Source organism: Archocentrus centrarchus, chromosome 5 (assembly GCF_007364275.1).
Source record: "Archocentrus centrarchus isolate MPI-CPG fArcCen1 chromosome 5, fArcCen1, whole genome shotgun sequence".
Taxonomy (NCBI): Eukaryota; Metazoa; Chordata; class Actinopteri; order Cichliformes; family Cichlidae; genus Archocentrus; species Archocentrus centrarchus.
In genome coordinates, this window is record NC_044350.1 from 1,911,876 (window position 1) to 1,925,452 (window position 13,577).

General features: G+C 45.9%; 1 protein-coding gene across 1 annotated transcript in view; it reads left to right on the top strand.

The window, feature by feature from the left end:
* Positions 1 to 13,577, top strand: part of LOC115779880 (copine-8-like) — a 196,032-nt gene that overhangs the window by 175,406 nt on the left and 7,049 nt on the right. The window contains exon 6 of the mRNA XM_030728763.1: positions 12,559 to 12,598. Within this exon, the coding sequence (XP_030584623.1) occupies positions 12,559 to 12,598 (40 nt within the window). The remainder of the gene's footprint in view (positions 1 to 12,558; positions 12,599 to 13,577) is intronic.

Genomic DNA, 13,577 nt, shown 5'->3' on the forward strand with positions numbered 1-13,577 from the left:
GCAATCTTCAGTTAGTGATGAGTTAACAGTTCGGTCTGCCTCTTCATCAGCTTTCTCAGTACAAGTTACCGGATACACATATTGCTGATTTCATTTTCATCATCTGCCTAGATTGCAGCTCCCAGTACTAGTTGCAGTTCTTCCTCCTAACAGCTTTCCCGCCTTTCACTACAGCAGCCAAAAAACTTTATGAATCTCCCATACACCATGTATCTATAGGTTAATTTCTGATGACAACTTTGCATAGCCTCATAGTGGATTCATGTCTACAATAACAAAGTACAATATGGGTTGACAACTTTCTGCCAAGTTCCCCATGTCATGGCAGGCACCATACGATTTTTCCTCAGAGAAACTTGATGGCATCAGTCTTGTCCTCCTCCTCACCCCCCCCCCCCCCCCCCCCCCCCCCCAAAAAAAAATTACCCTTGATCGCTCATCTAAATCACAAATGCACCTCCAGTAGCACCCCTTGCCAGCGTAAATGGTGTCTTTTAGGACCAACTGTCCAGACAACACCATGTTGAAGTCTACACAGATACAGCTCCTTTTTTTTTTTACAGCAGAATGTAGTTCTCTGGCAAACAACCTAAGTTCAGTCAGTATCACTAAATTACTTCTAGTCACCTTCAGCTGTTATATTCTGTACTAACTGTGGATCTTCACATTCACACAGACAACATAGCCTTGGTTGACACAACCATCTGAGGCAGAAGCAACTGTCATCTAATGTGACTAAATTTAGAACCTTGACTCATTTCAGTTTCAACCTGCTTTTCAGAATTTTCAGTGTTACTTCTCCCTTTACCATACCCATCTATTCCTGTGAATTAAAATGCGTAATATAAAGGTTGTCAAGGTGGCACCAATTTAATCTAAATTAGACGTTGGTTCCTCCCATCCACCTTCCATGCTCATCTGTCGCTACTCATTACAAGCCTTCAGCATTAAATGCATCTTTCTCGCAGGCTACTTTTAACTTATGATCTCTTCCCACATCATCATCAAACTTCATTTGAAATATGTTCACAACCACCTACCACGAGTGCGTAAATTTATTCTGCTGTCCTTAGGGATCTGACAGGCCTGGGAGCTGCTGCTGGTTTTCGATGAGAGCTTCCCCAAACTGCAGCCTCTAACATAGCTTATTGCTTCATTATCAATAAACATCTATCAGTCACTTACTAGTGATTTGGTATTATTTTTAGAACAGATTTCAGTACCTAATGACTGACATAATGTCTGATAAATAGTCATCATATATACACAAGTTTAGAAATTCTCAGAGTATTGATCAGGCATTCCTTACTAAAAATTCATAATTCCAGAAGGCCTACACTTTAAAAACTGTTATGGCCTTTTATGTAAACTGCCATAATCTCTTGGATGTTTTGCGCCCCTGCACATGGTGGATTATGATGGATGTTAAAAAATGGAATCTTCATTATAGTGTTGATTTTCACTGCCTGTCACTTGCATAACAGTAATGTGATTCACTGCAGTAATCACCACCATGATGTCTGTGTGAATCAACTTAAATGATCCTGCTCCTCATTTTACATGGTGTTCTTACTGCTGAGGTGAATGTGTATGAGTAAATGCCTCAGTGCAAAGTCACAAAGTGAAAGACAGAGAAGTGTATTTGTTTTATTTTTCACACTTACTTATTCTGATTCTAAATCTCAATCCACAGACAAATCATCTGTCTCATCCTAATCCCACCATTTAAAAGAAAAAAGAAAATGAGGAAAGTGAAAAACAGGGAGGTAACTTACGCTGTTTTTAAATACAAGCAGTTTTCATTCTCCAGCTTCATTTCCTTCCAGCTGCCTTTCATGTAAATGAAGATCATTAGACGTTTTAGCAACTCGAATACTCGTCTCCACTTAAATCTTGTTTGCCAATCACTCACAGGCTTACCCTACTGTGTTATAATTTCATCTGATCCCACCCAAGCTTGGCATGCAGAGCAATGTGACATCACCAAAGACGGAGAGTTTTACATAGCAAGTGTCAGTGGTTGGGAGAGCTTTCAGTTGCAATGAAAGAGTAGGGAGATTAAAAGCTGGTGGTGATACTCTCAGGGCAGAGATTTAATAAAAGTGTATATGTGTGGGGAGGAAGTGTATGGAGTGACTCTTTCACATGGCAGTGAGCACTAAATTTGGCACTTTTAGGTAAGCTGCAGCACCATGGGTAATTGTATGTAGCTGGCTCTTTTATATATTTTTTTCCTCACTTCCATTAGTCATCTGCTTTTAGTTCCCTCTTCAAAGCCCCACAGCCCGCTTATTCTAAAAAAATAAAATAATGAAACCAGTAATTTCAGTGGGAACTGTAATTGTACTCATTCTCCAGAGTACATTTATAATTTGAAGCCCTCTCACTTGGTATGACTAGAAAAAGAGATTATTTTTTCAGAAAATTCTCAAAGCAGTAACCCCATCTTTTCCAGGTGCAGAATATGTTGATTAGTTTATCAAACACAGCTGTAATGCCTGTCAAGTGAAGCAAAGTCAAATGTCTACGTGCCAACTGCTGATTGGTCCTTACCAGGAATTGGCCATTTTAAAAACCTGGGTTCCAGCAGTACTCCAGTGGCAGCAACTGACAGCAGAACCTTTCTTGTCCTGTCCTCGGCCTCTAAACCTTCATGGTAGTTTTGTGTGTGTTCCCTTCTGGAGAGACCATAGTTCTGCCAGGCCTTGTGCCTGTTAGCTGGTTTGTAGTGATGGGCAAATGAAGCTTTTGTGAAGCATTGAACCACTTGAGGCAAATGCTCGAATATGGGTTCATTACTTGAAGCTTCAGTTACAGCGACCTCTTCTGGAGAAGTGCAAGGCCACAGTCAAAGTAGGCAGGTAGTTGGTGGACAGGAGACTTTTAAATACAATATATTGGCAAGTCCCCGATATAAGCATGATATAAGTTCTCTCTACCGAAAAGATGGATAAGAAAAAATTCTCTCTCTCTCTCTCTCTCTCTCTCTCTCTCTCTCTCTCTCTCTCTCTCTCTCTCTCTCTCTCTCTCTCTCTCTCTCTCTCTCTCTCTCTCTCTCTCTCTCACGCACGCACGCACACACGCCTCAGTGAGCTACTTTACTTTTGTAGAAAAGACCTTTTGTTCTGAAGCATCTTTGCATTCTTTGAGGCACACCTGTGACCAAATATCATGATATCATGTTCTACTTACAAATAAAGATGAATGTGTGTATTGTATTATTGAGGAGAGTGTGCTGGGAAAACATGGCATACATTTGGTGTGGGTGTGTAATTATGGTGGGGGTGATTTTGTGGGAGGGGGAACACAAAGATTTTTATTGAGGTTCATTATTTTTTCACCTGTTTTTAGATTGTACAGGTTTATTTTTTCTCGCAGTGAGATGAGAGTGTCAGTGAATCACCTGATTGGACTGCAAACTAGTCAGGTGATAAATTTGGAGAATGAAGTAATTGCTGCTTTGGACGTCATACAGTACCAGTCAAAAGTTTGGACACACCCAATTCAGTGGTTTTTCGTTATTTAAAAATTGTCTGCATTGCAGATGAATAATACAGTCATCCAAACTATGAAGAAATACATATTGAATTATTTAGTAAACAAAAAAGTATTAAACAAACCAGAATATGTTAAATCAGTTTACAGCTGTGCCTTGTCAAGCATTAATTTCTTGAATTTCTTGCTCTCTTAATTTGTTTGCGACCATCAGTTGTGTTGGTCTATGTGTGTGCTTCACAGAATTCAAGTAGCACACATGTCTCAACATCAACTGTTCAGAGAAGACTGTGAATCTGGACTTTATGATCAAATTGCTGCAAAGAAGTAACTTCTATGGAAGAACAACAAGAGGAAGAGAATGGCTTGGGTCAAGGAACACAAGGAATGGACATTAGACCAGTTTAAATCTGTCCTTTGATCTGATGAGTCCAAATTTGAGACTTTTGGTTTCAAATACCACGTCTTTGTAAGACACAGAAAAGGTGAGCAGATGGTTCCTACATGTGTAGTTCCCACTGTGACATATGGAGGAGGAAGTGCGATGTATGGGGGTCCTTTGCTGGTGACACTGTTGTCAATTTATTGAAAGTCCGAGGCACACTTAACCAGTATGGCTACCACAGCATTTTGCAGTGACATGCCACCTCTGGCAGAACTTCGACAGCATTCCGAGGGAGGCTGAGGATGTTGAGTCCGAATGGACCATGTTCCACACCTCCGTTGTTGAGGCTGCTGCTCAGAGGTGTGGATGCAAGGTGGTTGGTGCCTGCCGTGGTGGTAAACTTTGAACCAGATGGTGGTCACCGGAGATGAAGGGAGCCGTCAAGCTGAAAATGGAGTCCTATCAGGCTTGGTTGGCCTGTGGGATAGTGACCAGCACAATACAATTATTGTGCTCAGAAATGGCTTGAGTCCATGGTGTTGACCTTCCAAAAAAGTGTTGACCTTGTCTCTGAACTCCTCATATCTCCAATCTCATCGTACATCCTGTATAATGACAAAAAAGGCATCCTATTCTATTCCTAAATCCAATTCAGGATCCATGGGATGCGCTAGAACAAAAGTCTGTACACCTCAAAATTATGGCAGTTTGTGCAATTAAGTTTGAGGCTCTGAAAACAAAGGACTACATTTGAAAGTGTCTATGATGACTAAACAGTTAATGGATTACTTTTGTTAAATGCCTTGAATTAACCCTCTGAGCTCTCTAAGTCATCATAAGCAATAACCCTAACTCTAGCCTAACCATATCATTTCAAGAAAGGCAATACAGACTTTTTTGGAAGAAATGTAAATAGTTTGTGATGAATATCAGTTAGAAGTTAGTCATTCAATTTAATAAAACAAAGATTAGATTTACTTCGATTTTCTTTTCATCCCTGCATTTCAAGGTGGTCAGTACTTCAGCAACTACAGAAGAGCTAATGAAAACCTTCCAAAAAATTAATCTTTTGTCTCTTCAGTCCACAGTCCCCAAAGTCTTGGGGATCATCGAGATGTTTTTTGGCAAATATGAGATGAGCCTTTGTGTTCTTTTTGGTCAGCAGTGGGTTTTGCCTTGGAACGCTCCCATGGATGCCATTTTTGCCCAGTCTCTTTGTTATTGTTGAATCACCTTAATTGTGGCAAGTGAGGCCTGTGGTTCTTTAGATATTGCTCTGGGTTCTTTTATGAGCTCCTGGATGAGTTGTCAGTGAATTCAGGAGCTCATAAAAGAACCCAGAGCAATATCTAAAGAAGGTTCACTGGAGTCCCAAAGCCTTAGAAGTGGCTTTGTAACACTTTCCAGGCTGACAGATGTCAGTGACTTTGCTTTTCCATCTACTCATGAGTTTCTTTAGAGTGTATATATATATAATAAATATACACTCCTGATCAAAATCTTAAGACCAGTTAAAAAAATTGCAAGAATTTGCATTTTGCACTGTTGGATCTTAAGAAGGTTCTAAGTAGAGCTTCACAATGCTAAAAGAAGAAATCAGCACAAGAGACAAAAACTTTTGAGCAGAGAATTTATTGAAAACTGCATTTACACATTTTTTCAGCTGATCAAAAGTTTAAGACCATACTGTAGCCTTTAAAAGCCAAAAGTTGTGCAAAAGTTTTCTGTCAAGTCTTTACACTGTCAAGACCTCCTGATGGCAAAAGCAAAAAAAGCTCACTGACTTTGAACATGGTAGGATTGTTGAGCTGCATAAGCAAGGCCTCTCACAGCGTGCCATCGCTGCTGAGGTCGGACGCAGTAAGACAGTCATTTTGCATTTTTTAAATGATCCTGTGTCACGTCCTGGGCCGTTTGCCCAGCGTTTTGTGTTTAGTTTATTTCCTGAGCTTCTCCTCCCAGTATGTTTGTCTTGTGTTTCCTAGTGTTGTGATATGTCTGCGTCTCTGTCCTGAGTCTGTGCCTGTTCCCCGTGTTTAGTCAGTATGTTCCTTGGTTTGTCACTTCCTGTTTATTTTGACAGTCTGGTTTTCCTGTGCTTTGTGTTCAGCTTTGCTTCCCCTGTGTAATTAGTTTCATTTGCCTCACCTGTTGTTCCCTGCTGTTTCCTCTTGCCCTGATTACCCAGTGTGTATTTAAGCCCTCAGTTTCCATGTGTTCCTTGTCGCGTCGTTGATGTTGTGTGCCCGTGTGTTCCCTGTGTTTGCCAGTCGTCTCCCTTCCAAGATTTTTGTATTTGTTTTTCCCCTGCTTAAATAAATCCCTTTTAAGTTACGCTGACTTCTGGAGTCCTTCGTGTCAGCCATTCCTCGCCTGTTTCCTCCCCGGCCGTGACAGAACGACGCGACCAGACTATGGACCCCGCGGATACCAGGAGCCCCTCCGAGCAAGAGGAAGTGATTTTGGAGCTCATAGATCTCTCCAGGAACATCATTCATGCCACTGATGAACCCCGTCAGATTATTCAGGCAATTTTCTGCTGCAGACTTTTTTCTTCCTCCACTTGGCTCCTCACCCATCCTGACACTGCCTCCCTTGCCCATTCCATAATCATGCTCCGGAAAAACTTACAAGCTAAACTGTATAATATTGGTCGCCCTGTCCAGGGCAAGGACACAACCTTTTTCCTCCAAGCCATCACTAATTCACCTCTCCTGCAGCCGGTCATCTCACCTCCGTCGTCTCCTCCGCACCACTGCAGCTCAGCACCACAGGCGCTGCCTCGCTTTCCGGATCCGCCGTCATCCCTTCAACTCACCTCTCCCACCTCGTCATTTTCATCCTTTCACCCACAGCCCACCGCCTCCCCAGACCTCTCTTGGCTGCCAGATGATGTGGAGATTATTGATTCACCTCTGCTGGTGGACATCCTGGATGCTGAGAATCGTGCTTCCCACTCCAACAGAACGCGAAGGAAGCAGCGCTTCCGGCGTCGCCGTGCTCCTCCCCAGCCACTCTCGCCTCAGTCAGCTGTAGCGCCTGCTCAGTCGCAGTCTTCCCAGTCAGCTGTAGCTCCAGCTCCCCCTCAGTCGCAGTGTTCCATGTCAGCTGTAGCTCCAGCTCCCCCTCAGTCGCAGTGTTCCATGTCAGCTGTAGCTCCAGCTCCCCCTCAGTCGCAGTGTTCCATGTCAGCTGTAGCTCCAGCTCCCCCTCAGTCGCAGTGTTCCATGTCAGCTGTAGCTCCAGCTCCCCCTCAGTCGCAGTGTTCCATGTCAGCTGTAGCTCCAGCTCCTCCTCAGTCACAGTCCCAGACCCCTCAGTTAGCTCCAGCTCCCTCTCAGTCGCAGTCCCAGACCCCTCAGTTAGCTCCAGCTCCCTCTGTTCACCCTGCTCCAGCTCCCTTAGCTCCAGCTTCCCCTGCACCTGTACCTGTTCGGCGGGTGGGGGCAGCCGCGGACGGGCTGACCTCGGCACTCGCACCTGTTCCGCGGGTGGGGGCAGCCACGGACGGGCTGACCTCGGCACTCGCACCTGTTCCGCGGGTGGGGGCAGCCACGGACGGGCTGACCTCGGCACTCGCACCTGTTCCGCGGGTGGGGGCAGCCAGGTCCAAGCCTTCGCATCGGTTTTCTGTGTTAGCTGCAGCAGCAGGGTCTCAGTCAGCTCTAGCTCCAGTCGCTCTCCCTCGCCTTCAGTCAGCTCCAGTAACTCTTCCTCGGTCCCCAGTGTCAGCTGTTTCAGTGCCCTCTCAGTCAGTTCCCTCAGCCCCTGTCTTAGTTCCTTCGGTTTTGGTCCCAGTTCCCTCAGCTCCTGCTCCTTCTGTAGCTCCAGTAGTGTCAGCTCCCTCTCAGGCCCCAGTGTCAGCTAGCTCTCGGTCTGTTTCCACGCAGCCAGATCTCCCTAGCTCTCGGTCTGTTTCCACGCAGCCAGATCTCCCTAGCTCTCGGTCTGTTTCCACGCAGCCAGATCTCCCTAGCTCTCGGTCTGTTTCCACGCAGCCAGATCTCCCTAGCTCTCGGTCTGTTTCCACGCAGCCAGATCTCCCTAGCTCTCGGTCTGCTTCCACGCAGTCTGCTCTCTCTCGCTCGCGGTCTGTTTCCACGCAGCCAGATCTCCCTAGCTCACAGCCCGCTCTCTCTGGCTCCCGGCCTGCTTCCACGCAGCCAGTCGTCTCCCGGCCTGCTTCCACGCAGCCAGTCGTCTCCCGGCCTGCTTCCACGCAGCCAGTCGTCTCCCGGCCTGCTTCCACGCAGCCAGTCGTCTCCCGGCCTGCTTCCACGCAGCCAGTCGTCTCCCGGCCTGCTTCCACGCAGCCAGTCGTCTCCCGGCCTGCTTCCACGCAGTCCCCTGCACCTCGGCTATTCCCCGAGCAGCCCCTGCTGCTCAATAAAGCAGCAGTGTGCCCTGTTCCGCGGTCCCAGCCTACGCATCCGGTGCCTCACTATGTAGGCCCCGTTCAGCCCATGGGCTCAGCTCACTCCGAGCCGATGGGGGTCTCCGCTCAGTCCGAGCGCTCCGCGCCTGAGGGCCCCGCTCAGTCCGAGCCGATGGGGGTCTCCGCTCAGTCCGAGCGCTCCGCGCCAGAGGGCCCCGCTCAGTCCGAGCCGATGGGGGTCTCCGCTCAGTCCGAGCGCTCCGCGCCAGAGGGCCCCGCTCAGTCCGAGCGCTCCGCGCCAGAGGGTCCCGCTCAGTCCGAGCCGATGGGGGTCTCCGCTCAGTCCGAGCCAGGGGGTCCCGCTCAGTCCGAGCGCTCCGCGCCAGAGGGTCCCGCTCAGTCCGAGCGCTCCGCGCACGAGGGTCCCGCTCAGTCCGAGCCGATGGGGGTCCCCGCTCAGTCCGAGCGCTCCGAGCCAGGGGGTCCCGCTCAGTCCGAGCCGGTGGGGGTCTCTGCTCAGTCCGAGCGCTCCACATCACCCGAGGGTTCCCCACCAGAGCCCGGGGTCGCCCTTCGCCGCCGCCGCACGCCCCGCGGTCGGCCTCCAGTGACCCCTCCTCGTCGCCGCCACCGCTGGGAGCGCGGTCGGCCTCCAGTGTCTCCTCCTCGTCGTCGCCGCCGCCGCTGGGAGCGCGGTCGGCCTCCAGTGACTCCTCCTCGTCGTCGCCGCCGCTGGGAGCGCGGTCGGCCTCCAGTGACTCCCCCTCGTCGTCGCCGCCGCCGCTGGGAGCGCGGTCGGCCTCCAGTGACTCCCCCTCGTCGTCGCCGCCGCCGCTGGGAGCGCGGTCGGCCTCCGGTGATTCCTTCTCGTCCTCGTCGGCGCCGCCGCTGGGAGCGCGGTCGGCCTCCAGTGATTCCTTCTCGTCCTCGTCGCCGCCGCCGCTGGGAGCGCGGTCGGCCTCCCTCGTTGGGATTTTGCTTTGTGGCCCCTTGGCCTCTGCGGCCTCCTGAACTGTGTGTTTTTTGTTTTTGGATTTCCCACGGACTCCCCTGAACTGTGGACTTTTTTCCCCTGCTGTTTTTTGTTTTGTCATAGCTCCTGGACTGTTCCTTGTTTCGACCCCCTGTTTTGGACATTGGAGCTCTCCGGCCTTGTGCCGTCGCTTTTTGTTTCATCCGGTTGTTTTTTTTGCTTCTCGTCCCCGTGTTTTGTTCTTGTTTGGACTGTGTTGCCTCTGCTCTGCCTCATTTTGATGCCCCCTGTTGGACTGTCTCCGGCCTTGTGCCGTCGCCTTTTGTTCTGGTCCTGTGTTTTTGTTTTCTTCCTGTACGGGTTTGATTTGTTTTGTTCACGCCCTGTGATTTCTGTTTTGCTCCCTGTCTTTGTTTTTGTTTCGGGCCCTCCCTCCTGGTCCCCCGCCTCCCGCCCTTGTCTGGTTTTGTTTTCTGGTTTTGGCCGTCGGGAGCCGGCCTTTAAGGGGGGGGTACTGTCACGTCCTGGGCCGTTTGCCCAGCGTTTTGTGTTTAGTTTATTTCCTGAGCTTCTCCTCCCAGTATGTTTGTCTTGTGTTTCCTAGTGTTGTGATATGTCTGCGTCTCTGTCCTGAGTCTGTGCCTGTTCCCCGTGTTTAGTCAGTATGTTCCTTGGTTTGTCACTTCCTGTTTATTTTGACAGTCTGGTTTTCCTGTGCTTTGTGTTCAGCTTTGCTTCCCCTGTGTAATTAGTTTCATTTGCCTCACCTGTTGTTCCCTGCTGTTTCCTCTTGCCCTGATTACCCAGTGTGTATTTAAGCCCTCAGTTTCCATGTGTTCCTTGTCGCGTCGTTGATGTTGTGTGCCCGTGTGTTCCCTGTGTTTGCCCGTCGTCTCCCTTCCAAGATTTTTGTATTTGTTTTTCCCCTGCTTAAATAAATCCCTTTTAAGTTACGCTGACTTATGGAGTCCTTCGTGTCAGCCATTCCTCGCCTGTTTCCTCCCCGGCCGTGACATCCTGAGGGTTATGGAACAAAAAAGTCAAGTGGTAGACCCAAGAAAATTTCACCAGCGCTGAGCCGCAGGATCTGATTGGCTGTCCGTCAAGACATGGGATGATCCTCTACCCAAATTAAGGCCATTACTGGTGCTGACTGCAGCCCAATACCCATCAGACGTCATCTGTGAGGGAAGGGCTTCAGAAACAAAAAATGTCTTCAAAGGCCACATCTTCTTCAACGCTACAAAATTGCCCGTTTGGACTTTGCAAGGGTGCACCAAACATGGGACATTGAAAGGTGGAAGAAAGTTGTCTTCTCTGATGAGAAAAAATTTAACCTTGATGGTCCTGATGGCTTCCAACGTTACTGGCATGACAAGGAGATCCCACCTGAGATGTTTTCTACACGGCACATGGGGGGGGGGGGGCATGATTTGGGGTGCGTTTTCCTTCAATGGAACCTTCAGGTTGTGCAGGGGCGTTAAGCTGGCTATGTGGAGATGTTGCAGCGGGCAGCCCTCATGACTGAGGACAATGCTGTAGTTCACAATGCCCGCCTGACAAAGGACTTCTTCCAGGAGAATAACATCACTCTTTTGGACCATCCTGCATGTTCCCCTGATCTAAATCTGATTGAGAACATTTGGGGATGGATGGCAAGGGAAGTTTACAAAAATGGACATCAGTTCCAGACAGTGGATGCCCTTTGTGAAGCCATCTTCAACACTTTGAGCAATGTTCCCACTAGCCTTCTGGAAACACTGGCATCAAGCATGCCTAAATGATTGTTTGAAGTGATCAACAAGAATGGTGGAGCTACTCATTACTGAGTCCTTTTTTTGACACTTTGATTTCTGTTTTGAGGGGGTTTTCTGGGTTTTTTGAGCTATGGTCTTAAACTTTTGATCAGCTGAAAAAATCATGTTTGAGTGTAAATGCAGTTTTCAATAAATTCCCTGCTCAAAAGTTTTTGTCTCTTGCGCCGATTTCTTCTTTTAGCATTGTGAAGCTCTACTTAGAACCTTCTTAAGATCCAATAGTGCAAAATGCAAATTCTTGCAATTTTTTTAACTGGTCTTAAGATTTGAAAAGGAGTGTATAACCCATATGTAAGCGTGTATTTCTTACAAAAATAAAAATGTTGGGTAGAGAATGGAATAAGAAATATGGAAGTAAAAATAAATATCAGCAAATAAGGAAAAGACAGAAGAGGGAAGGAAAAACAGAGGAGCCAGGGACATAAACTGTCCTCACATTCCCTCTTTCAAACTATCCATTTAGTTTGAAATCATAGTTTGGAACAATAACACATAATGTATGAAAAAGCATCAGTATTGAGTTTTCTTCTGTCAACTGTTGAAAGGGTTTCAGGCATTGGAGACTGTATTGTCTGAATATTTCGTTTGACAATCCTCTTTTATTGTCTTAGCATTGCTTTCACCTTAGCTAACAGAGAAGCGGCTGTTCCGCTGAGCCTCAGTGCAAATAGTATAAAAAAAAAAAAAAAAGAAACCTTTGTAACTCATCTTCTGTAAAGCTGCCTGCCCTCTGGAGAATCAGTGACTGCTGAGATAGTACAGCTGAGATAACTATCTCAGTGCTTTTTCTGGTCTGTGTTAATAAGCAATTATTTTAAAAAAAAAAAAAACCTTGTTATGAACCTTTATGCACCATTGACTTTCAGAACCCCTTAGAATCCATCCTGGAGGGAGGATATTAATTTCTGCCAGGAGCAGACATGGTGAAAGAGTTATTACAATACAGGTGAAAACATGATTGCTGGTTTTTACGAAGCTCAGTGTAATAAGCAGGGGAGATGAGGAAATCCAGAGAGATCAGGAGCTGAATAATACGTGATGTCTGTGTAATGTTATTTGACATATGAGTAGATTTACCTTGTCAAATATGAACAGACCTTTTCAAAATAAGCCTCTGGTGACAGCTCTTAAGAGGAAGTCTTCGGGGAGAGCAAAGAAGAGGCAATGCATCTTCCAGAAAGAGAGAATACTTCAATCTGCAGATCAATTGTTATTGTGTGTTATAGGTTAGTGTTGCTCCAGATCCATAAATTTATGTTTTTTAACTCTTGAGTCATCCCTCCTGTGTAGACCGTATCGTATTATTTAATTAACATACATTATTTTTTTCTTTGTTCTCCCACCAGAGCTGTCCATCACGTGTGTCTTGCTTGTCAAATTACGCACATAAGGGAAATTAGGAAGGTTGTCTCTTTCTGGATGTTGTGGTTTTTCTGAATGCATTTCTGTTGTACAGCATGCATTCTAATGGGAACATCCTAAAGTTTACTATTTTTTTTTTGGTACATTGCAGGTACAATGTGGATACCAGGAGCTCCAACCTTTCCAAACATGTAAGCAGCTTTTGAAAACTCCTTCATGTCCCATGATCAAAGGTGCACCTTTGCTTCAGTAGGTTTCCAAAGTGGGTTTGCTTGTTTTAGTTTAGGTGGTACTGGTAAAAATGTCTGTTTTTTACTGTTATTATGATACGTAAGATTTGTCAGACTAAGATTTCATAAGTTCAAAAAAATAAAATACTACATCACAATACACAGTCATGAAGAAATCTCAATCTCAGTAAACATCTCATTTTACATTCTGTATAATGACAATAAAGGCATTCTATTCTATTCTATGTTCTAAAGTTTCCTTATATATGTTGTATTAGTAAATTTGACCATGTATTTCAGCTGACTAATTTGCTCTCCATTTTTCATGTAAAAAAAGGCACTGCTGAAGTTCTGCATCCAAGTAGTAATTATCCAATTTCACTTTGAGTTTCTTGTATGTCGACTGAAGTCTAGTTTATGAAAAGCAAAATTCCTGAATCCCATGTCAGATTCAGTTCCGGAGCTGTCATCACATTCCTCCTATAGCCAAGAAAATGCTTATCCCAAACCTGAAACCCAAATGCTGCACAACATTTGAGAGAAAATAAGCAAGAAGTGCAAGAAGTGTGAGAACAAAATGCAGACACACAAAAGTAGGATGTAGTGAACAGGATATGAGCAGTTTATTTGGCTGATGACTGCAGTACAGGCAAAGGCAACACATAAAGAATAGAATAGAATAGACTAGAATAGAATAGAATAGAATAGAATAATAGAATGCCTTTATTGTCATTATACAGGATGTACAATGAGATTGGAGGGCCACTCCTGTTCAGTGCCATGAAACAGAAAATCAAACTCTCTAAAATGAAAATACTATAAAAATATTATAATCTAGTATAATCAATATAATCAAGAGATATACAGAAATAAACAATGTGTAAAATATACGAAAAATAGAATGTATAAAAATATATACCTACATTGGTGCATCTGTACA